General features: G+C 43.3%; 1 protein-coding gene and 2 pseudogenes across 3 annotated transcripts; 2 read left to right on the top strand and 1 right to left on the bottom strand.

The window, feature by feature from the left end:
- Positions 1–26,434, top strand: part of LOC133931185 (protein argonaute 4A-like) — a 58,898-nt pseudogene that overhangs the window by 26,009 nt on the left and 6,455 nt on the right.
- LOC133909946 (putative disease resistance protein RGA1) lies at positions 1,510–25,331 on the top strand. Of its 3 annotated transcripts, none has more exons than XM_062352475.1 (4): positions 1,510–2,208; positions 17,386–18,513; positions 21,324–24,002; positions 24,864–25,331. In XM_062352475.1, exons 1-4 carry the CDS (start codon positions 1,915–1,917, stop codon positions 24,927–24,929), a joined length of 4,167 nt encoding a protein of 1,388 aa, XP_062208459.1. In that variant the 5' UTR covers positions 1,510–1,914; the 3' UTR covers positions 24,930–25,331. The 3 variants fall into 3 exon arrangements, with proteins under 3 accessions (XP_062208459.1, XP_062208473.1, XP_062208465.1); XM_062352481.1 differs by lacking the exon at positions 1,510–2,208 and adding an exon at positions 3,940–4,226; XM_062352489.1 differs by lacking the exon at positions 21,324–24,002.
- Positions 12,229–14,941, bottom strand: LOC133915650 (uncharacterized; annotated as a pseudogene).

Raw genomic sequence — 26,434 nt, 5'->3', positions numbered from 1 at the left:
TTTCTGGGTTTCTTCAAGGTAGATGACACATCTGGTGAGGGGCTTTTCAATTCATTGCTTGATTCCATTAAGTCCTTTGGTCTAAATGTTGATGATATTAGGGGTCAAGGTTATGATAATGGCTCTAACATGAAAGGAAACCGCAAGGAGTGTAAAGACGATTGTTTGATATAAATCCAAGAGCTTTATATATGTCATGTGCTTGCCATAGTCTTAATCTTACTCTTTGTGATATGGCTAAATCTTGTAGTAAAGCTATTTCATTTTTTGGGATTGTGCAACGGATATATGTATTATTTTCCAGTTCTACCAAAAGATGGAATGTTTTGCTTGACCATGTTGAAAGTTTAACTGAAAATCACTGTGCAATACTCGTTGGGAGAGTCGGATCAAAAGTGTCAAAGCAATTAGATTTCAAGCTCCAAAACTAAGGGAAGCTTTGCTTCATTTAAGTGAAGATAAGGATACTGAAGCTAAAGATAGGAGTGATGCCAAAAATTTATATGAAGTGCTAGGCACATTTGAGTTTATACTTGGTATGGTTATTTAGCATGAAATTTTATTTACTGTAAACACTGTCAGCAAGAAGTTGCAATCATCATCCATGTGCATTGATGCTACCTTACAGCACATAGAATATGTAGTGAATTACTTTAAAAGCTACAGAAATGAAAGGTTTGCTTCTAGTTTGATCATTGCTAAAGAGATTGCATTAGAAATGGGTGTACGGCCATCATTTCCAGTAAAGCATCGTGCATCTAGGAAGAAACAGTTTGATGAAATTGATTGTGAGGAAGCAAATCTAGAAGCTGAGAAGGCTTTTGAAATTAATTACTTTTTGTATATGGTTGATATTGCAATTAGTTCATTGGGAGATAGATTTGAAGAACTCCAATCATTCAAAAGTATATTTGAGTTTTTGATGAGTTCAACGACCCTAAAGTCATTGAATAGTATTGAACTAAGAGAACCGTTGCACCAAATTTGCAAACATTTTCTCTCATGATAGTTCATCCGATGTTGATTTAAATGATCTAATTTCAGAGCTAAGTGTTATCAAGCTGACTTTACCAGATTCAATGTCTGCTGTGGAGATTTTTGAGTATGTCTGAGAAGCAGATTGTTATCCTAATCTTTCTATTGCTTATCGAATATTATTTACTGTGCCCGTTACTTTTGCATCGGCTGAAAGAAGTTTTTTCAAGTTGAAGTTGTTGAAGAATTATTTAAAATCCAAAATGTCTCAAGAAAGGTTAAATGACTTGGCAATTTTATCCATCGAGAAGAAATTATTGGATATGATTGATATTGATACCATTATCAATGACTTCGCGTCTAGAAAGGTTAGAAGAAACTTTTAAGGTAATATTTATAAATTTCTTGTTATGAATATTTTTTGATGCATCTTGAGTGTATTGGTAATATTATATATATATAAATAATAATAATTATTAAAAGGGCCCGTTTTAAGTTTCGCCCCGGGCCCCCATATCTCAGGACCGGCCCTGAGTGGGATCCTTGACTTCATACCGTGAGTACCGGTCTTCTTCCTCTTTCGTTTCTGCTCTCTGGATCTGCTCATCTCAGAGTCATCGACTACTCATCCCAGTCCCCATCTCTCTCTACTCCACGGCCACCATCCCACGCGCAGGCGGCGCAGCTACCAGTCCCAGCTGCCACGCGCTGCTCCTGGACGTCGTTCGCTTCGAGCAGGCCGAGGGCGCGTGGGGGCTTGGTCGACGCTCGGCCGTGCGGCGTCTCAGCAGCGGCGCGGCTCGACTGCTCGAGCAGGGCGGCGGTCCGGATCCAACGGCTTCTTGTAGCTTCCCGCGCCTCGGCCTCGCTCCCGTTTTTTTCTTTTTTCTTTTGCGACCAACTCCATACCGGCCGAAGGCGTGAGCGCGTGCCTTTGCCATGGCGGAAATCGGGGGCATGCTCGCCGCCGCCGTCCTCAAGGCGGCGGCCGGTAAGGTGGGCGATGCCATCGGAAATCGGATCATGCTGCAGTGGAGGTTCGGCGAGGACCTGGAGGTCATGAGGGACACGCTGGAATCCATCGAGGCGGTGATGGAGGACGCGGAGAGGCGGTCCATCGAGGACGCGTCGGTGCGGCTGTGGCTCAAGCGCCTCACCAGAGCCTCCTACGACATCTCCGACATGTTTGACGAATTGGAGGCCAAGACCACCAAGCAATCGGCTTTGCGAAAGGTACGCACCTGATTTATTCAACAGCCAAGATGATTTATTCGTCTACTGAATTTTGGGAAATTAAACCACCCACAACTCTTTTGCTTAGGATCATTGTGGGCCTTAACACGTTAGGCAGGCTCGTCAAACTGTTGAGTTGTATCTTGTATGCACCAACCGGTTTAGCTACATCACCATTTTTTTTTTATAAAAAATTTCATGACTATTTGCATGGTGTTTTAAGGCTTCGGGAGCACTAGATATTTTCTCCTCCCCAAAATTTTCTATTACTCCTGACTAGGCTTGGATGTTGAGCAGTCGAGCCAGCTCGGCTTGGCTCCATCCAGCTCGGCTCAACTCGTTAAGGTCATCTCCAGTAGATATTAATTTTTTTTTTCTATAACACTATTACAGTATCCTCTAATACTATTATAGTATTCCTATTTTTTTTAATCTCTAGCAGCTACCCTACTTCCTACCTTACATTACTCTTCACCTCTGTCGAGTCCGCCTGTCAGTCTTTATAAACAGTGATAAGGGAATGAAAAAGAGAGTAGCAAATTTGGAGTTCCAAACCTTCGGCGGCATCCAGGCCGCATCCCTGTAGTGGCAGTTGCCGCTCCTGCTGGAGCTCGTTGCCGATCGGCATTTTCACACTATAGCACTGGAACTGACACTGTAGCACTTGGAAACGGGCACCGCTGGAGATGGACTAAGGAAGCGAGCCAAAAAACTACCTTGGCTTGGCTTGGTAAGGAAGCGAGATAAAAAATTGGCTCAGCTTGGCTCGTTAAGCTCGCGAGCCGACCACTGAAAATAGGCGGCAGGTGACCGAAATCCCGACGGTTGCGGGCGGGAGACCAACAACGGCGATGAGCAGATGGGTGGTTAGGCGGAGTAATGGAGCGCACTCTTCTGGAAACTACAGCTATATGTGGCGGATACTGAACCGGCTAATTCTGCGTTGATCTGCTTGTTACATTTATGTGCTTGCATATCCAAACCAATTAGTAACATGCAGTATTCTAGCTTCAGATCAATAAACTTGATGAGCATGTATCGTGCACGTGAGCAGCAAGGGTTGGACGGATGATAGCGTGATCGAGAGGGCCGATTCGAAGCCTTGCCGTGGCATCCTTGGTCCTCGTCGACGGTGGCAGATCGAGCGGATCCCGGCGGCGCTCGGCGAACGGCAGGCAGCAGGAGCAGAGGTGGAGGAGATGGACTCCCCTTCGTCCAATTGGACAAAAGACCGGTGGCAGTGACGGGATCGCGTGCGAATATCGGTCTCTTCCCCGGCGAAATCCTAGTCGCTTGCCGCCCTTGCGTGACAGCGGGGAGCACCGGAGCAGCGTGAGCTGGGAAGCGTCGGGCACTCGGGCGCAAGTGGGAGTATGATTAACGGTCGGGTGGGCTCTCTTCGGTGGGCCAGCTTGAGCCATCTCATTAACTAAACAAGCTAAAATGTTAGCTCGGCATGCTATAAAATACGGCAAATTTGGGAATTTAGACAACATACGCGACCGTATTTACGAAATTAGACAACATGTCGACGTATTTGTAAATCTAGCACTGTATTCGGTAACTCAAATTCCGAAATTTGGATTTCGGTAACTCAAATTCCGAAAACACCTCGGGCCCACTGAATTCGGCAACTGAGGTGCCGAATACGGCACACCTCAGTTGCCGAATACACCCTGTATTCGGCTGTATTCGGCAACTGAGGTGCCGAATACGGCCCAATCATGTCATTTTCACGTCGTATCGATGCTTTCGGTGTGTGCGTGCCAGCGGGATGCTGCTTTTGCGCTTAATAAAAAGCCCTGGCTCGCAGAAGAGAGAAGGGAGAAGGGAGAAGAGAGCAGCAAATGAGAGAAGAGAGAAGAGAAGAGAGCAGCAAAGGAGAGAAGGGAGAAGAGAAGAGAGCAGCAGTGGAGAGAAGAGAGCAGCAGCGGAGCAACACTAGGAGAAGCAGCTCGAGCAGAGGGGGCAGCCGGAGAGGATCAACGCGAGCAGCAGCCGCGCTCAATTTCCTTAAGGTAAGTTCTTAGATTACGTAGTTAATTAGTAATTGTAATTAGATTTTTCTTAGTTCGTTCAGAAGTATATTAGTCCTTTCGTCAGTATATTGTTAAATTCATTCAAGTACATTTGATTAATTATATTATTTTGATAAATTAGAGTATTTAAATTATTGATTTAGTTGGGTTATATAATTTTTATTAGTAAGTGTGATTAGATTCTTTACTTAATATAGTAACATGAATTTACGTGATTTAATCTAGGTAATTAGTTTTATTAAAGTAATATAATTAATCAATTAACTTGATTAATTAGTTTAATCACTTAGGTTTGGTAGAACCGTAGAAGATAGTGTCCAGTAGCAACAAAGATGCATATTAGTTGTATATTGTACTATTTAATTAGTATTATTTTTGTACTTATTATTTATTACATGTACATTTATTTAGGAGATACGATATGATTTTCCATATTTATTATGGAGAACGTCCCACAGTTTTGCACGGGAGACTTGTAACAATTCAGAACTGCCAGCACATAGAGAGTTCGGTTGAGGTACCTATTGATCTAGATGGCCTGAAATCACATATTATGCGTCTTTTGCGTGTGAACCAGCAGTCCCATACTATTGTCCTAGAGGGTGTACGGCCGCGGCTTGTTCCAAATAGCTCGGTCGTTGTCCATACGTTGTTCGAGATGAGTAGGAACAACGCATGGGCTTTGTACTCACGCAAGGCATTGGAGGAGAACTTTGATATGGCGGTGTACGTAAACATAGTGTCACGACTGGTGCAAGGTGATGCAGTGACCACTGTGGAAGGCTCAGGCCAGCAGGTGATGCATGAAGAGGATAGAGGGTATGTCGGGGAGGGCAGTTCCAGTAGAGAGGGAGGTAGAGTGGACCCTTGTGAGGTCGATGCAGGATGCATGGATAATGAAGACGGTGGTAGCAGGGATGAAGAAGCTGCTGACAATGATGACCCGGTCCCGGCGATCCAGTACTTTCGTGGTACTGGGCTCTTGGAGTGTGTCGTCGTTGAGTATAACACCTTATCTAACTGGGGATACCAGAATAGCGACATTCAGGTCGGGCAACAGTTTCGTAACAGAGGGGAGGTCATCCACTTTATTAGCAACTATGCTGTAATAATAAGAAGGGACCACAAGTGCGCCCGGTCTAACCCTACGGAGTATGATGTCAGGTGTACCAAGCACCCGAATTGCCCTTACTTCGTACGAGCACATCAACCGAAATATGAGAACTATTTTGTGATCAGTAGACACACCCCACATACATGCAGCGAAGAGGCTATTAGGAATGTGAGCCACGCCGTTGATGCGAGGTTCGTAGCCCAACTCCTCATCACGCTTATTGGCACGGAAATTTGTTTGTCGCCAAAATCGATTATGGGGGAGGTGCACACTAAGACTGGCATGCTTATCAATTATCACACCGCGTGGCGAGCGAAGCAGAAGGCATTGAAGATGCTGTTTGGAAGCTTCGAAGAGTCATACAACAATGCTCCGAGACTGCTGCAGAAGATTGCCATGACGAATCCAGGGACTCAGTGGGCCATGGCGGATGAGCCGATCAGGCTAGATGATGGGTCATATAGCACCACTGACCGATACCTCATTAGGTTATTTTGGTCCTTTGGACAATGCATCAAAGCATTCAGGCATTGCAGGCCGGTTGTATGCGTGGATGCCACATTTCTGAGCGGCAAGTTCCATGGTACCCTTATGACAGCAATGGCGGCGGATGCAAATAATCAGATCATTCCTCTCGCCTTTGCAATGGTTGAGAGTGATAGTTGGCTGTGGTTCCTCACCTTGGTGAGGACACGTGTCGTGGGAAATAGGGAACGAGTTTGCGTCATCTCAGACCGCAACAAGGGTCTTCTGCATGCGTTGGACGTGCTGCATGATAACACAAACTGCTCCATTGCATGGCCTGATGTGGAGAGAAGATGGTGCATGCGACACTTGGGCGCGAACCTGTACACAAGGTATCGCAGCAAGTCGCTTGTAAAGAGATTCAAAGGGCTATATCTTCAGAACCAGCAGGCGAAGTTCAACGAGATATGGAGAGAGTTAAATGAGACCACTCGCAAGATGATGGCAGACCAGCAAGCAGGGGAGGATCAACTGCGGGCGCAAATGGTTGGGGGCCAAACTATCGTTAGTCGTTCACGTGGTACATTTAGCCAGTGGATAGCGGGGAAGCCGGCGGAGCGTTGGGCCCTTATCCATGACACTCATGGTGCCAGGTTAGCGCATAGAATTGTAATGATCATATTGTACCGATTCTTATGCAAATAGCCATTCTAAAATTATTGTATCCCATGTTAAGTACTCCATCATGACAACGAACATAGCGGAGGCGTTCAACAATGTCCTAAAGGGAGTACGGGGCCTCCCGTTGTGTGCCATTATTGAGCTCACATTCTACAGAACGGCGGACTACTTTCGAGACCGTGGTAATGCTGCTATGAAGTGCAGCACACGGTTTGCACCTAAGGTGGAGCAAATCATATCAAGAAGGAGGAGCAAGGCACACTTTCATCGGTAGAGGATCTACGACTTGGCCACCAATGACTTTGAGGTCATGTGCCACCGTAGGTATGCTTCAGGGTATAGCGCCGGGGACACCGTGTAGCAATGTCAACTTGTACCTAACGAGGTGAAGTGCACATGCAATAAGCCAAAACTGCACCATATCCCGTGCTCGCATGTCTTAGCCGCTTGCAGGGACATAGGTGGCAATGACGGATCACAGTACGTATCACCGTACTTCACGATCGATGCATTGAGGAGCACATGGCTTCCAAAGATGCGGTCCTTTAACATCGGAACCAACTACAAATCGATCGAGGGCCCTAAGTGGGTACCTTATCCACGAGCACGACGCACAGATCCTGGAAGGCCTAGATCTACGAGGCTGCAAGGTGACATGGATGAAGTAGATGCTGTTGATGGCCTACGCAGGTGCAAACTTTGCAAACAACCTGACCATGACAGGAGGACTTGCCCGACCCGTCAGTAAACTATCAGCCCACTGTCGAACTGAACTGTCTTAGAGACTTTGTATTGTAAAATGTTATTCACCTGTTAGTTGTACTACTTATTGTGCATTATGTGGTTTGCACTGTACCCCTTTAGACAAGAAGTGACCATTGTATTGTAAATGTAATTTTATTTATTTATTTCGTGTTTCTTAAATATTCATGGATCTGTGTTTTGATGCAGAGACAGAGCGTAGGTAGTTAGTGAGCAAGAAATCTATGGCGGGATCCTCTAGTACAGGCTTTCCATGGACACCTTCAACGATCGCTATAGCACTTAATGCCTCCTTACAGGTTGTGCGTGAAGGAAACGATGATCCCTTAAAGGAGAACAACATAATCCAAGCCGTGGCGAAATTGCATGCAAGACTCATATGTTCTAGGTTAACCGCGCCGCTCCAATGTGTAACCATCGAGGACCTTAGGGCCCTCTTGTATCACCGGCGTCAAATGTATCTGAGGGTCCGCGAACTGGCCGACCATCCTTCTGTGATAGGTTTCCCTAGGAGGCAAAGAACGATAGTAATGTCGCCGGACCAGTATGCATCCCATATTCAGGTATGTCATATAAACATTTGGTCACCTTACTTATCTTATTTCCATTGATTCGAACGGTCCTCTTCTGCGTCAGGCTTTCCCGGAAGACGAACAGTTGATCAACAAAGAAATCTCAAACTTTTTGGCGATGTATATGCTCTTCGGCGGGGGTGTGATGCCTGGTTCGCGTAGAAGACGACGACAGTCAGCGAACCAAAGGGGTACAGAGGCGACCTCTACGAATCATCCAGATAATGACGAGGACGAAGATGATGACGATTTCATGCCCCCCATGTCTAGACGTTCGAACAGAAATACAGGAGAATGTTCTAGGAACACTGCAAGAGAACGTTCATGCACAACATCGAGATGCCATACAACTGATAGGGAAATAGGACGTGGTACCACATCGGAGAAACCTCAAGATGATGACGACAACGACGATTTCATGCCACAACGACCCCGCCCTCCGAGGCTTCCATCTCCGGAGGACACCGATGACCCTGAAAATGATGATGGATTTGCTCGTACTCATTTTTACAACTTCCCAGAACCACCTCGGAGACGACAACCATCTTACCCGGATAGCTTTGACCATCACACCTAGAATTCTTACGCTAATTTGCTTCGCCACTTTCCTTCGCCCTAAGCATCTATTGTAACCCTATATATTTTATTCCCTTAAGGCATGTTATTATGTTCTTTAGGCGTATCGTACATGCTAATGTTTGTTGTTGTCCGCTCTTTATGTGTAACCTCTGTACCGGGTTCCATGCTACTTATGCTTTACAACCTCTGTACCTCGACATTAAAATCAATAATACATGTGTCATGACAAATTGTCCTGGCTACTCAACGGCGACGATGCCTCACACAATCCCCAGGAGTGTAAGCGTCTGGCGGGTGTGTGGCTCTCATCCCAGCAGCCTGCGCAGGCCCCTGCCTTGCGTGCCCTTGGTAGTCTTCATCATCATCTGCCTGCCCTGTGGGAACCCCACCGAACGTGTATCCCGCCCCGCTTACTCGGCCCTGCATGTACCATGCCGAAGGATCCTCGTGCGGAAGTGTGGACGGCCCTAGAACGTGCTCCGATGGAGTCTAGTGTGCCGAAGGTTCGCCATGCTGGTACCAATGTGAACTTCTAGGTTCATTGAGATCATGGGAGGACTGTCCGCCGAGTAGATCAGTGAAGGTGGCGGTCGCATGCATTGCAGCAGCCCAGTCAAAAGCATTAGGGTCGCTCCAGCAAGGGGTCTGCTGCGTGTAGTCAACGACGTCCCCCTGATGAGTAGATGCTACAGCCGGAGGTGTCATCGTAGCTGAAGGTGCTAGTGAACCCAGCGTAAACTGCTCGGGCGCAGGAGGCTGCGTGCACTCCTCGGCCTCAGCACCGGAACATGAGACATGACGCGCCGAAGCTGAAGATGTATGTCGTGATTCTGACCGGACGGGTTCCTCACGAGCACTGGATGACCGCCTGCTGTGGGAGGCACGAGGTAGGTCCATGGCAGGTTGGTCGTACCCCCTCCATTGCGGGGCACACCCACCTAGACCACGTATAGCGTTTAGGAAGCGGGATCCTCTTGTCCTCATGTACTCCCGGAGAGGGTTACGATCCCTCTGCGATGATGATCTGCTTGGTTCCCCACAAGCTTGATCCGCTTGCGTATGCATCTCATTCGCCTCTTCAGTCTGTATAAGATGAGGGATATGTCAGTAATACAGAGATTTTTCAAAGAAAACCATTATAAGTAACGCATCACTTACCACAACATGAAGTAGGCGGGCACGATCCTCGGGGAAGGGTCTGGGGCCCGGCTGTACAGGTCCGCTGAGTAAGGTGGCACGCGTGCGCGGACGGTACCAAGCAAGGTAGTCCCAGTATGTGGCCTCGTCGTATTGTTCAGCAGTAATGATGACATCCACTGCAGCTGACTCTGTCCACCTCCGTATGTAGTCGGCATTCTTGGATGCCCAGTTCTGCATGCCTCCACCCCCTGTGAGCTCCTCCTGTACGTGACATAAACAGTTATAATTTGTTAACATGGATAACCAATGTACTAAAGCAACATACAATAACACACTTACTCGTGCGCCCGTCCGGCGCCTTGTGGTGGTGGTACTGGCACCACCTGTCGATACCCGAACTACCTCTGTACACGTTCTGGAGAATATACTTCCACGCAGTTCATGTACAACAAGAAGCATGTGGTCAACCATAAGTCTGCGTCACGGCTACAAGAGAATGCGATGAGTCCACCATCTGTAATTTCTTCTACTCGTGCCATACGCCATGGATCCCACTCCACTAGATCAGCGCTGAGGACGTCCAGGTCACTGATCACCCTGGAGTAGTTACCATGGTCTTGCTGCTGACTCCATCTTAGCCTGGCATGAATCCACCGATACCCCATCGTTGGCCTTATGTCATCGGCAATGCCATCGGAGATGTGGACTGGGTAGTAGCACTTGAGCACCCAAGGTCTGGAAATCGGGAGGTATTCCCAACTCCATAGCTGTAAGAGGTGTAGGCACCCTGTAATAGTTGCCTTCCTCTTTATTCGCTGGGTTGCATCACACAAACCTCTGTAGGTTGCAGCCAACACTGCAGATCCCCAACTGTAAGATGTAGGCTCATAAGGATGTGACGCGAGGTGGGCTGCTAACCATACAATATGGGGGACGACATAATCGCCTGCCGTATTGCAGAACATGATGCCTCCGAGCAGTACGTACAAGTACACCTTATAGTGCTGCATAAGTGTAGCCTCGTCCGCATCCAGTGGGCATGGACCGAACTGTGGGAGCCCATGAACCCAGGACATGGAGAGGCCAGCATCCTTCCCGTCGTATTGCACACCAAACCTATAAGATGCAGATGGTCAGATGAAGCTTTAATAGCACTATAATATTTGAAGTGCATTACATAACAAATAATTACCTATCCGCAACATAACCCTTCCACTCCTCCCTTGCGGGTCGCGAAACTATTAACGGGGCGCCCCTGATTGGTAGCCCGGTCAGCATGGCCACGTCCCTCAATGTTACAGCCATCTCGCAAAAAGAAAAGTGGAACGTGTGCATCTCAGGACGCCACCGGTCGACGAGACCTGTGAGCAGTGGCTCATCAATCGCCGGCAGAGGTGTCCTACCACCGACCTCCATGGGAGCTCCGGCCATCATGAGAGCGAAAGGTAGTAGTCCCGCCCGTGCGAGTGGCTCGCGGAATCGAGGGTCCAACCAAGGTTCAACTTACCGACCGGAGGTCGGTTACCGACCTCCGGCGGTAACCGAAAAAGCGCGGTAACGGCGGTAACCGGCCAAAAATTCAAAAAAATTCGGAAAAAATTCATTCGGCAAATTTTGAATTTTTGCGAAAAAATCGGATTTTTTGGGTCTCAGTAACCGGTCGGTTTGGACCGGTTACCGAGCGGTTTGCTTGATAATTCGAGCGGTTTGCTCGGTTACCGACAGGTCGAAAACCAAGCGCATTTGTGCGATTACCGAGCGATTTTTAGCGGTTACCGACATGTGTGGATGCATTTTCAATAATTAAGGTGTAAATCATAATAAACAAATAATTGGCCACTAAATCATGAGGAAAAATAGTATATAACCATGATATGTTTTCTAATATCATATAAAAATTTGGCATGACCTTTGCTAATTTTTTTATGTTTCGAAGGCAACAAACAGATAGTAATAGCAATTGAAGCACGAACATATAATTATTGTTTCGAATATATGCGTATATTACATATGCAGCGCCTGAAATTAATAAATATATATGGAATTATCATGACCTTCGAAAGGAAATCTGCATCACCTTTAGAACCACCAGCTTGGGGGCCGATTACATTCGGCCATATTGTACTCATCGGTGGACATTAACATTAGCCGTCGTGTCGATAGTAACTCTGCTTTGAACTCAGCCCAAGTTTGTCCTGTCCATGCAGAAGTGGTTGACCATTGTCCTTGCAAAGTGGCATAAAACTCAGGGTCTTGCCACTCATAGACCCACTGAATAGGAGGCTCTGAATGAGCATTGGGGGCAGGATAGTGATACGGATACGATCCAGAACTATTCTCCATGCCATAGCTGCTGGAATAGCTCGCACTATCTTGTGGTCCATCGTGGCCACCATGTGTTGCCTTGGTGAGGATGGAGCACTGTGATCCTGATCTTGCGTGGCATGTGAAAACTGACTCTCACCAGTGAATTGCACAGGAGGAACGACAGATGTTTGGCCTGGATGAGCATCACCGCCCTGACCATCATCATCACCGCTGTCAGTCTTTGAGCTGCTGTCATTCGATTCTTGGTAAGTTGGGCTCTTTGGGTCACTATTTGTGCTCTCATCGCTTTGCACTTGTCTTTTGCCCTTGCCCTTAGTCCTCTTGCTCTTCTTTCTTTGCGTCATTTGCTTCTTCCTCTTTCCCGTGTGTCACCAACCGTTGTAGCAGCCCATTGTTGCAAGTCAGGTGTGTTCACTGTGTCTGTCACCAGGTGAGTAGGCAAGGGTACGTCGCTATCTGTGTCCTCCTCGTCAAGCTCAGGGGCTGCATTTGATCTCCCGGTCTCCATCCAGTCCCGGAGCGGATTGTTATCCTCATTCAATGTGAGCTCCATAAGCCGCTGAAATGGATCATCATCAAGAGTTGACCTGATACCTGCATCCAAGTTGTTCTGTATTCTCAGGTTGTAGTTGACATACACCAACTTATGGAGCTTCTTGTAGCTTAATCGGTTGCGAACTTTGGTGTGGATGAAAGCAAATGTACTCCAGTTCCTCTCACAACCACTAGATGAGGCGCACTGTGACATTAGGCGTCTAGCAAGCATTGATAGTGTAGGTGTAGATGAACCAAACATGGACCACCATTGCGCTGCAAGTAGGTATAGTGATATGAGGCTCAGAAAAGTAGGTATAGTGATATGAGGCTCAGATAGATATGTAAAAATCTTCGTACCCGGATGAGTCCTGCCGTCACAAGCCATCCGTGCAGCTAGAGGACCTGAGAATGAGAGAGACTTTGTCCGATACGTTTCAGCCTCAATAAGTGCTTCCGCGGCAGTAGTAACATCAGTCAGCCGCTCAAATGCCTCACGGAGATCTTCGAACAAGGTTGGACCTGTGCCATACGCGTAATGCTTGCGGGGGTTCAAAGCGGCCGCTGCAAGTTGACGATCAAAACATCAGTACTAAAAGCATTAGAAACACAAGCATTTGAAAAGTGGTATGAGTGTATTACCGGCATTCATGTATGTCCCATTGGCTAGATCATTCATTCTACGATCGACAATTGCCATGTACTTATCCAAAGAATCCCTATCATTCTTATACAATGATTCATACTCATGCTTCACAATGATGTATCTCAGGAGCACCTCACTCAATGTTGGCACTTTGTCCTGATCCGCAAAACGGAGGAATGCATATAATGGCTGGACGGAATCAACAACCATTTTTAGATTGTCCCACCATGGTAAGCTGGATAGGCAACTATGTGCATATCTTCCAATATCAGAACTAATGTATCGAGACTGCTGGAGCTCACTAGATGCCATCCATTGCATGAACCTGTCCTTTCGTCGTAGAAAGCTATCAAGAAATAGGTAGTTAGTTCCAAATCTTGTGGCATTCCACCTCACCAACTCTCCACCAATTGCTGCCTTCATCATTTCATGTAGTTTCGAATGATTGTACAGCCATCGTGATATAGCCCTTGCACTTTGGATGACAATGTCGTGTTCTCTAAAATCGCCAACCGACTTCAACATTAAATTTATCGTGTGTGCCACACAAGGCTGCCATGCGATAGCAGGATATTCCCTTCTCAAAACCTAGCATGCCTTCTTATAGTTGGACCCGTTATCAGTCACAATCTGTACAATATTTTCTGGACCTAAATCAGTTACCACTGCTCTTATCTCCTGCAATAAAAGAATGAACCATATAAATATGCAACAATTTAAATACTATGTTACCAACTGAGAAAAATAATATACCTTATTCAAATATTTTGCATCTTGACTGTAGCAGGTCGCATCAACAGACTTGTGAAAAAACATACGACCATTGCAATATATGAGGAAATTAATAATGCTCATGTGCGTCGGTCCCGTCCACGAATCGCACATTACAGTAACACCATATTCTGGCTATTCTAGCTTCCACTTGTCAAATATTTTCTTTAAAGCATTTTCGTTCTCGTCCAGATACTTACCATCTATATCCCGCCCTGTTGGAGATGGTACACCCTCGCCTGTTACAGAACAAATGATCATACCTCAAAAAGAAATAAGTATGACAATAATAAATTCATTACACACTAAATCACTCACCCCATTTTTGTGTTTCTTTAACTGCAGCGATAAAGAATGCATCGTCCGCCTTTCTGCCAGGAATGCCTGAAGTGTGAAAAAATTTGGACCATGCCACACCAATAGCTTCCTTCGCTTTCTTTCCCTTGGCACTCCATGACCCGGTGTCAATCCTCGGTTGCACAGGGGCTTTTGCTAAAGCAACATTGTAATCCCGGACACTTGGTGGTGGCTCCCTTGTTGACGATGCTCTTCTAAGCATCCTCTTTAATACAGATCCCCCTCTGTCAGTACCACTACCACCTCCATGCTCGTAGGACTCGCCTGACCTCCTCCTAAACTCTTCCTTATCCCTCGATTGACCTACGGCACGCTGCACCTGTTCCTCTTCCGTGTCCTCATTGTTGCTTGTCAAATCTACTTGAACTCTAGCTGATTCTTGCCTCCGAAGCCTCTCGTCTGCCTTTCCCTTCCTCTTATCTTTTGCCCTATCTAGCTCACGTCTGAAATAATCGCGTACATCTGGAGGCACCCTATCACAGTGTACAACATTTGATCCGCGCCCTGCCAAATGTTCTTTCAATCTTGTGGCACCACCGCCTCTCTTCGACTTATTGCAATAATTACACCTAAAACCCGGAGCCAAATTGTCCCCATGCTGCCATACCACATCTTTATCTGTCATTGACTAGTTTGCAATTTCTCTGTACGAAGAAATAATCTCGAAGGTTAGCCTACTAATACATATGCCAACATGTGTTCAAATCGTTACCCAACTCAATTGAACAAAAATTATCAATGCTTACCTAACTAATAAACTAATTTGACCGCATATTAGCATCATATACACCTACATAACTGATTATGTAGCACATATGTTACCATCATTCACATGTACATGAACAATTCAATGTAATAAGGTCTATAGCTCAACGATTCACCCGAGCTCAACACCGAACAATGCATTTCACATGAAAGAACTACTACACAGTTCACAACCGAAGTAATAATGCATTGCATCGTCAAAATAACATGATACCGAGGTGAAGCGGTCGGTTACCGATCCTTCACCGCCGGAGTCGCGCCGTCTTCCACGAATTCGGTCGCCCGGTCGCCCGGTCGCCGGAGCCGCTCTAGCAGCTCGTGAACTCGCGATGGGGAAAGTGGAACCTTGCCTGGACGCGCTTACCGACGCCACCTTATCCTTTCGCCGTGGGCCACAAATGGGCCAGAGTATACTGTTCAGTCGGCCCAGAACAGAAACGAGCCCATTAGAAATATGTCCGCACTTTGCTCATCAATTTGGATGTCGAAACGATATTTTTTTTCAAGTTTCGTTTTCACAGATACTCTTAAAATTACCTCTAGTTTTTTATCAGATTTTTTTTGGATTTTTTTTTTCAATTTTGGTTTGAATTATTTGAATTCAAATTCGGTAACCGAACGATTTCTGAAACCGAGCCGCAGCGGGAAGGTCGGTAACCGCGCATTTTGGGCGGTTACCGTCGCATTTTTGAACCCTGGGTTCAACTCCTTAATCTTGTGCACACTCCGGGCTCGTAACGGACCCAACTGCATGAGTTATCCAATACATGTACAGAGTTAATTCGAAATTATCGTGGCAATAAAATAGCAATATAAACGTGGTAGCTGCTGTCCTGTGAATATCATCCTTCCCCTATGGTTCTCGTCGTACCGCTGCTGAAGAAGCTCGGGAAGACCACCATGAGCCATGATAATGATTTAAGGCTTCATGGTTCAACAAATAGGTGAACAACAGATTAGAATAATCTAAGTACTCTAATTAAATAAACTAAGTACTCTAATTAAATAATCTAAGTAATATAATAACGTAATTAAATAATCTAATTTGTATAATCTCAAAACTCTAATTAAATAAACTAAGTACTCTAATTAAATAATCTAAGTAATATAATAACGTAATTAAATAATCTAATTTGTATAATCTAAGTACTCTAATTAAATAAACTAAGTACCCTAATTAAATAATCTAAGTAATATAATAACGTAATTAAATAATCTAATTAGAATAATCTAAGTACTCTAATTAAATAAACTAAGTACTCTAATTAAATAATCTAAGTAATATAATAACGTAATTAAATAATCTAATTTGTATAATCTAAGTACTCTAATTAAATAAACTAAGTACCCTAATTAAATAATCTAAGTAATATAATAACGTAATTAAATAATCTAATTAGAATAATCTAAGTACTCTAATTAAATAAACTAAGTACTCTAATTAAATAATCTAAGTAATATAATAACATAATTAAATAATCTAATTTGTATAATCTAAGTACTCTAATTAAATAAACTAATATAATTAAATAAATGTAATTGAACGGATTAAACAATCTACTTCCGAAAGAACTAATATATTTCGAAACTGACTAACCAAATAAGCTAATTACTCTAAATATTATTACTAACCTAAGTATTAAATAGGTAATCTAATAACTAACCGGTACGAAAGTGAGTGATCTCGAAGTATTAAACTGCCGCTGCTGCTCGCGTTGCTCCTCTTCTGCTGCTCGCATTGCTCCTCTTCTGCTGCTTTCTCTACTCGAGATGCTGCTCCTCTGCCGCTCCTCGCATTCCTTGCTCCCTTCTCTGCTCTGCTGCTGCTCTCTTCTTCGCGACCTCAATTTATTTAGCTCTCCGCAGGCCAACGTGCATGCATCCTGCATCAATAATTCACCAGCCGGCCGAACTCACGGGATGGAAAAAACGAATGACGTGACGTGACAATGATTGATGTGACGCGGCAAAAAGAAAGATGGTATGCCGGCCAGCTGTATTCGGCACCTCAGTTGCCGTATTCGGCACCTCAGTTGCCGAATTCAGTGGGCCCGGGGTGTTTTCGGAATTTGAGTTACTGAAATCCAAATTTCGGATTTTGAGATACCGAATACGAGTGCTAGATTTGCAAATACGCCAACATGTTGTCTAATTTCGCAAATACAGTCGCGTATATTGTCTAAATTTCCAAATTCGCCATAAAATACGAGCCGAGCCAGCAACAAGCAACAAGCTGAGCTAGCTCGCAAGTTTTAAGCTTTTCATCCTGGCCCTTCCCCCTCTCTTCCATTACAAACTCTCACATGCAGTCCTACTCCTGGCCGTTAAACTATGAGGCCATGCACCTTGTTCAAATGAGATGACAATAAGTGTAGTCGGATGTTTAATTTTCAAATGTACTGACATATCTTTTTCTTTTTTCAGTTCAAAGTTTTGAACCCCTGTCTCACACTTGCTCCTAAGGTTGGCATGGCTGTTAAGATGAAGAAGGCTAGGGAGAAACTGAATACTATCTCAAACGATCGTCACAATTTCTGTTTCACGGCAGTGCCGCAAGTTATCGATGAACGTGAAACATCGTCAAGGGTGATAGAAGCAGATATCCAAGGAAGGGGTCAAGAGATACGCAAAGTAATTGCTCTTTTAACGGAAGCCAACACCTCATCAGAGTTCATTATCCTTCCGATATATGGCATTGGAGGCATTGGCAAGACAACGTTTGCACAGCTGCTTTTCAATGATACCCATTTCAAGTACTATAAGAAAGCATGGGTATATGTCTCTCAAACATTTGATTTGAAAAAAATTGACGACTCTATAACATCACAACTTCAAAAGGAGCAGGGCCAGCTAATCGACACACAGGAGCCAGATGCTGATGTACCTGCTAGCAAGAAGATTCTAATTGTTCTAGATGATCTGTGGGAGAACGATGACTTTAAGTTGGAAGCCTTGAAGATTTCCCTTAAACTGATCGGGAGTGGAGGATGCAAGGTGTTTGTCATTGCAACCACACGGGATGCTGACATTGCTCAGAAAATTCAAACGACGGAAGCATACAAGATAGAGCCCCTGTCAACTGATATGTGCTGGACTATAATTAAACAGATAGTTGGCTTTGATGGTAGATCTGACAAAGAAACGTTGAAGGATACAGGAAAGGAGATCGCAAAAAAGTGTGCAGGTGTGGCACTAGCAGCTCGAGCTCTTGGGTACATGTTGAGATTCAGGAATTTCAATGGTTGGGTTTCAGTAAAAGACAGTGGCATCTGGAATGTATCTACGTCAGGATATACAACTTCGCCGTATGATAATGTACTTGCATCTTTGAAATTGAGCTACAGCAGTATGCTGCCGTACCTAAGGCTATGCTTCGCCTATTGTGCAATCTTTCCAAAGGGACACAAGATGGCTAAAGACGATCTGATTTACCAATGGGTTGCTCTTGGTTTTATTAATCCATCTGACGATGTCTCCAGTTGGCAGCATGGTGGGAACTGCATTGAGCAACTATTGGGAATGTCCTTCTTTCAACATTCAAAGTCACCTTCCGTGAGTTATTACTTACGACATATCTCTGTGATTGATAAGTTATTCTTTGATTGAAATATTGAAACTGTTTTAGGGAAACTAATATAATGCACATGTTTACACCATTGTTGGCTCGTTGCAGTCACACTGTGTGATCCGAATTCTAATATGAAAGGTTAAGTCTATTGAAGCAGAGGCCGATCTATATATTTTGAAAGATAATAATAGTTAAACTTTCAAAAGTTTGATTAGAAGCATGCCCAAAATGTCATGATTTTGTGACCGGAGAGAGTATATAGATAGATTGTAACTTCCCTTTGCCTAGAAGCTGGGGGACTATGGGAGAGAAATGTCTCTTGCCAACTTATGTTGTCCTTTTTTTATTTTCCTTATTTTTCTATTGCAGAAAGGAATTAATGACAAAAGTTTTATTGGCTTATTGAATCATAGAGTAGGTGAAATGTGTAACCTAACATGACACCAGGTTTGGATAGCCTTTTGATTCATTCATATCTTTGTGTTCAAATCATGTCTCTAATAACATCAGGATGTTGCGACTTATAGTTCATTATTATTAAAGTGCACCAAATTAAGGGTTAAATGTGCTTTAATAGGGAAATTTTACAGTACACCCAAATCAATAGGAGCCATTAATCTTTCTTGATCTAGTGGCTAGTAATTACTATTACCTCTTAGTAAGTAAGATGTCACCAATGACTATATAAGGATAATATCGACTTTTCACTTCGTATAATTAAGGAAGAATAATATTACCATTAAAGCACAAGATAACTAAAGAAAGTTATAATGATGGTAATTATTGTTAGCTGTACATGCCAAATTTGGTTCTAATTTCTCATGCATGCAAAAACGTGAGCTATGTTACTATCTTTTCTTGAGACTCCATTTTCCTTCAACATATTGTGCAAATTACAAATTACGATGTGTGATTATCACATAGAAAATTGAAATAACAAACTTTCAGTGTTAAGGCAAGTTAGATATAAATTTACACATTATTTCAACATGCTTAATGTGTTTTTAAGTACTATGCTGCAGATTTTCAAAAACAGAATCACACCCCCACGTATATATCTAACTTAGATCAAAAGAATAAATTGATCACTCATGATTGGTGTAATTAATTGCTCATGGATTAATATTAGAAAGAGAATTAAATTCTTTTAAACCATTCTCTTCTATAAATAGCTGGTAACCTACCATACTAGGTAGATACTCCTGTAGCCAAACCTGCCCTTGATTAATGGATGGTTGAGATTTAATACTCGTCTTACCCTGGAGGAGGTAAGAGGTTTGAATAGATGTCTCAACAATTTTTTTGAAATCGATGACCTTCTCCTATTTAGATCACCCAACGCACGTCAAAACTCAAGCGAAAACAAAAATAGAGAGAACTTTTAACAAGAGAAAATCGAGACAACACGACTCCATGGATAGTATATAAATCATAGGTTCCATTTAAGATCAATCCATGTGTCTTAGCACTCGAAAGATCACAATTTGTAAAGAAACAAGAAAAGATGAACACCGAGTAACGAAACTCTACAAGTTGATTGTCTAGAGGAATGGAATTCAAGACTTTATCACATAAGTATACGTATACGGATTTTATAACTCTAGCAACAAGAAGAATGATCTTACAAGGTGCTGAAATTTCAGTCCAAAAAATCAAAACCGGAATAAAAAAACTTGCAAACTTGCAAGGAAACCAATGGAGGGAAACTAGAAGTAGGGGAATTCAAGTATATGCAAAAACATAAACTTTATTACTCAAAGAGATCAGCTCTATTTTAGACGGATTACAAAGATTTATCTCTTAAAACTCTCATCTATTACATAGGCTAAGTACTCATCCTCCTCTCCTCTAAAACCCTAACTCTAAGCTCTCAAATGGATGGCACAAGGAGGCTCAAGTGGCTGGTTCAAACTCTCTCATAGCCTTACCCCTCTATTTATAGGTCTAGTAAATTTGACCTCTAAATTTCTTAATTTTTTCCCAAAATATCCCTCTCTTATACTACACTTTTATCTACCACCGAGGGTATTTTGGGCAATTTCTTCTCCATTCATTGAACGGCCATGACACCTTCACGAATTACGATGATGCCACGCACTCCTCCAATCCTCCCACGATTTTGATGCCAAACTGTGAAACCGCCTACACGCTTCTCAAAGCGTAACTCGCCATCTTGCTTACACCTTAGCGCTTCGATGTCGACGCGTGCACTCCGTCATGCAATCCTGACTGCCGGCAAGTCTCTCCCACCCCTGATCCCTCGGGCCGCCTTATCACTTGCATCGGTACCCTTTCGCTTGATTTTGTCAATACGCTGTCTTCATCCACCTTTCATGCTTTGCTTGACCTCCATGTGTTCAACTAGAATCACCATTGACTCCACCTGACCTCCTTGATCGTCCGGCACTAAGCACTCCGCTTGGCCCCGATCATCCCGCCATCGACCGCTAAGTTGCATTCATCATCTGCACACCATGAAACAAGCAAACACATATCTCCAACTCCAATTCTAATTAGTCCATAATCAATATGCTCAAATGAAATCCCAAATCAATTCAAATCACATCAAAACTCATGCAAAACCGAAAATCATCAAGCCAAATAAATACCAATATCAATCACTCATCACATGTAAACTAAGACACATTTTAACTTGGTTTCTCATGAACAGTCTGTTTTAGCATCTGCAAGGGTACAGACTACTCATCCATTTCCTGTATATACTAATAGATACGTTTGTATATTACATAGTTGTCAATGAGGAAACTAACAAGGCAAGCTGCTTTTGTTGCAGTCTGATCGGAAACACGACGAAGATGTTACATTGTTCACTATGCATGACCTGGTGCATGACCTCGCAAGATTGGTCATGGGGAATGAACTTCTTGATGCTAGTACAAAGTGCAATATTGGGGGAAGCAACTGCCGCTATGCAGTCCTTGCAGATTGCAGCAAGCCACTGAATTTATTTGTGTCTTATCCTGACAAGATTAGAGCCCTTCGTTTTCTGGGAAGTGGCGAAATTGGGCGTTATGCTGCTGGATTTTCAACTGCTAAGTACCTGCGAGTCTTAGATTTAGGAGAATGTTCCATACAGAAGTTGCCATCTTCTATCTGTCAACTGAAGCAGTTGAGGTATCTCAATGCTCCAGGGATCAAAGATCGAATGATTCCCAGTTGTATCACCAAGCTCTCAAAATTAATTTACCTCAACCTTCGTGGATCTTCTGCAATTTTAGCACTGCCAAAGTCAATCGGAGAAATGGAAGGTCTGACGTATCTTGATTTATCAGGTTGTTCGGAGATTAGAGAACTGCCAGAGTCAATTGGAGAAATGGAAGGTCTAACGTATCTTGATTTATCAGGTTGTTCGAAGATTAGTGAACTGCCAGAATCATTTAGGAAGCTCAAAAACTTGGTGCATCTAGATTTTTCGAATTGCTCTGTTATATGTGTATCAAAATCCTTGGGGAGCCTCACTCAACTGCAATATTTGAACTTATCAGACTGGAGAAACATTATTGTAGAGGAACCAGAAGCTTTAGGTAGCCTCACAGAACTTCGATATTTGAACTTATCACGCAGCTCGTATTTTCTACCGAGGTCAGATTGTGATGTTTTGGGCACCCTCACCAATCTCGAATATTTGAACCTATCATCAGGAGAAGAAGAAAGCTTAGATCTCAAAAGGCTCCCTGAAGCCTTGGGAAGCTTCACTGAACTGAAATATTTAAACTTATCAGGCTGTGAACTTTTGGATGAATTGCCAGGGTCATTTGGGAACCTTCGAAATTTGGTTCATCTGGATTTATCTGATTGCTATCACGTCAATGGTATACCAGAAGCTTTGCGTAGCCTTACCAAACTCCGATATTTGAATTTATCACGGAAAAGGAAATATTCAGGGTCATCTCTCGGAGGGCTGCCGGAAGTGATAGGAAAACTCATTGAACTACGGTATTTGAATTTATCAGGGTGTCTGGACCGTATCTGTCCCCGTCTAGAAATAATTGTAGATTTCTCATATCTGGTTGATAGTTTGCTTGACAGTATCAGTACACTTTCAAATCTAGAGCATCTAGAGTTGTCCAATAATAGTATTCTTGGTAGTATTCCAGGTAGTTTTTGTAGCCTCAGAAAGCTACATACGCTGGACCTCACTGGCTGCTGTCAGCTACGCCGGCTACCAGCGAACATAGGTGATATGGACAGCCTGAAGTCTATAATTGCAGTGGGCTGCTCGTGTCTGCATAAGTCCGCCCTGCCAAACAAAAGGAGTTTGATCTCGTTTCCATACTTTGTGGTACACAATACTGATGGTGAGCAAAGCAGCAATCTTGTTCTGCTTAAAGATGTAACTTGTCCTGAGTTGGAGATAAGTCGCCTTGAAAATGTGAAGTCCGTAGAAGAGGCACGGAGAATAGAACTGAGAGAAAAACAAAGTATGGTAAAACTGACACTTGATTGGACAAGAGAAAAGAAAGGATCTGTGGAGGACATGGAATTGTTGAGAGAGCTAGTGCCACCAAGAAGTTTAAAACAATTTATGATACGAGGTTATAACAGTGTGAGCTTTCCAACATGGCTGATGGACATTGCTACTTATCTCCCTTATCTTGTCGAAGTTAAGTTGACGGGCTTGTCCCAGTGCAGTAGCCTACCACCACTTGGTCAGTTACCAAACCTAAAGTATCTTGATCTCGAAGCAATGCCCAGCATTACAAAGATTGATAGCGGCTTTTGCGGCGGCGTGAAAGCCTTCGCACAATTGGAGCGATTGTCCATATCCAATATGGAAAGCTTGGATGAGTGGAGTGTGACATACTCCTATGCTGGGATTGTTTCGGATGAGTTCATGTTCCCCAACCTCTGGAACCTGACAATACGTGGATGCCGCAAGTTGAGGTTAAACCCATGTCCGCCAATAGTGAAAGGAACCTGGTGCATAATAGATAGTGATGGTGTGCTATTGCAATGGGGAGATAGTTCTCCACACACTGGTTCTTCCACCTCCTCTGCTTTAGTAGCTTGCCTGAGTGTCAAATCCTGCATGGCGCCTATGCATCAGTGGAAGTTGCTTCACCACCTTCCTGCCCTCGATGAGTTAATTATTGAGGATTGCAATGACCTGAGCAGCTCATCAGAGATTGTGGGAGACCTCACCTCTCTCCGAACATTGACAATCCGGGAGTGCCCAAAGCTGAATAATTTGCCGGAGAGCATGCAACACCTCAGCTGTCTCCAGTCGCAATGTTTGAGTGGTTGCCAGGGCATTCAAGCACTGCCAGAACGGTTGGGTGACCTTGTGTCTCTGAAGACACTCGAAATCATTGATTGCAATGGCATCGTGTCTTTGCCAGAAAGCATACAACAACTCACTACTCTTGAAGAACTAAGAATTTTTTATTGCCCTGCATTAGAGCAATGGTGCAAATTAGAGGAGAACAAGATGAAAATTGGTCACATAAAAAAGGTGTGTGCGCCCTACTGAGCTCTCAGCCCTATTTGGCTCTTACTATTTCCACTGACTAGTTCTTTTGTCATCTCCAATGGAGTAAATTATTTCATTGTATTGTCAGTGGAGTCTCACACAAAAAAGGATACGTATATGGAGTATAAACTACCTCAGCAAACCCTATGCTAAGAGGTCAAGATGACAACTCACTATATCCAAGCCAAGTTACAAGTTACAAATTAAACTAGGGTATCTCTTAACGATGGTAGGAATCTAACAGATGTTTTAAATATCAGCACTACCTTTTTTTTGGCGATCTTTCATGCTACTGAAAAATAGTGAAATACAAAAAGGTGGGATATGTTTGGTTTGCTATGGGGCTTAACCCTATAGCAATATGTGCCACCACTGTCCACCAATGCAAAAAGACTTGAAGGCACTTTACCGTATTCTCATTCTCTTATTATTTTTGTTTCTATGTGCCATTGGCCATCGTGTTAGACATAGCACCAAATATTCTTGATACAGAACAGAACATAATGCAAAGGCATATATAGATATAATTTATGCTTTGGAGGTGGTGGCTATGGATATGTTCGCCAAGCATGGGTGATGGCTTAATTATAGATTATGCGGATAATTCTTATAATGAGACTATGTAATAATGAACAAGAGTCTATTTGCTTTGTACGATGCAAATATTTTCCTTTTAGTCCTTTAATCGTTCAGGTCGAGACTTTGTAATAAACATTATGGGGCTGTATGCATCGGAGGATGCAAAAGGCCAAAAATATTTCCTTTATCTAAAAAAAGATATAATTTATGCTGGTTGTTTTTTTATGGATGCTAATAGAAGTGTTGGCTTTATCTATTTTGCAGATAGAGATTAATGGTATCAGGCAGATTCCTATGAACGTCAGGCTGCACATGAGACTGCAAAAATGAAGGCACTTAGGGTTCTGTTAGGAGGTCCTAATCATCATCGGTACTTTGCTCCAGTTGCATATTGCTGTGCTGTACTTGTTTGTTTTTTTTTCCGTCAAGTGTGAATGCTATCTGTTTGCCTGCCTGTCGAAATTGCTGGTCTGAAGGCGTGTCTCAGTAGTTTAGCTGCTTAAGGTTGCATGCATTGGTCCTCGTACGTATCTGGTCGTTGAACAAGTGCTGTTTGCTATTGCGAAGCTTTTGTGGTAGCTTAGTGCACTGCTACAGAAAGAGTCATCAGTATCGGCTCAAAAACGACATTAGTAACAGTTTTTGAACCGATACTGATAGTCTATGACTATTAGTGTCGGCTCATGAACTGGTATTGATCACTACAATAAATTTGCTATTAGTGTCGGCTCATGAACTGGTATTGATCACTACAATAAATTTGCTATTCTATGATCATAAGTTTTTGTCACTGATTATTGAATATTTGTCGGCCATAAAATTTATGACGGTTGTATGGCGAAAATTTGTTTGTCACCTTTCTTGCGTCTCTAATCAAATTGAGGGATGAATTAAAGCTTTTTCGTCATAGAAATTATGACTATATTATGTCGTCGTTACTTTTATGACGTTATGCATTGTCATTGTTGAAAAAAAATGTCACAAGTTGGTGGTTGCGGTGTTGCCACATGGATAGTGCTCGTCATAAATTTTGCAACCCAGTGACATGTATCTGATGTGGCAAAATGTTGTAACGAATTATGGATCTGATGTGGTAAAATGTTACGACGAATTTTGTCGTCATGATTTAGCGAAAGACCCATGTGATTGCTGAGTCTATATTGATTGCTGAGCTGTGAGCTCAGCCCGTTTTGAGGCCCAATTTATTTTGACCAAACCTATTTTGAGGCCCAATTCGATTTTTTGCTAAACCCATTTTGAGACACAAAATGTTATCAGCAGACTATCCGGTGAATACAATCTTCAGAAACCCTAGACTTCAAGCTTTGTTCTCATCGGATAAATTAGTGCGAACAAAATGCTAGCGCCAGAGTTTATGTTTACGCCGTACAATTAATTAGAAACGTTTATGGAAATCCTTCTTAACACCGGATGTTTCTATGATCTACCGGAGTTTTGCCCTTTGTCCGGTGTTCCTAATCTCCTGCTGCAACTCCTCTCATCCATCTTCTATACACCAGATGATCTGATGATGACACCAGAGTATTCACCAGACTAAAAGTCAGAGAGTAAACTCCAATTTGAACTCACCGGATGATCTTACGTTTAAAATAAGCTATTACCGGACTATCCGGTGTTTGCATTAATTTTAACCCGAGCCAAATTTGAGTGTCAACACTAGTTTATAAGCCATAATTCCATAGTTCATATGATTTACAATCACATAGCTCCCACAGATCAAAATACAATAATAATGTTCATAGATCCTAGATAGAACAAAACAACCACAAGTTCACAAAATATACCATCTCCCAGGTCTCAAAATTATGAAAATA

Source organism: Phragmites australis, chromosome 1 (genome assembly GCF_958298935.1).
Source record: "Phragmites australis chromosome 1, lpPhrAust1.1, whole genome shotgun sequence".
Classification (NCBI taxonomy): domain Eukaryota; kingdom Viridiplantae; phylum Streptophyta; class Magnoliopsida; order Poales; family Poaceae; genus Phragmites; species Phragmites australis.
Note: the sequence above shows the minus strand (reverse complement) of the source record. Positions and strands in the feature narration are given on the sequence as shown.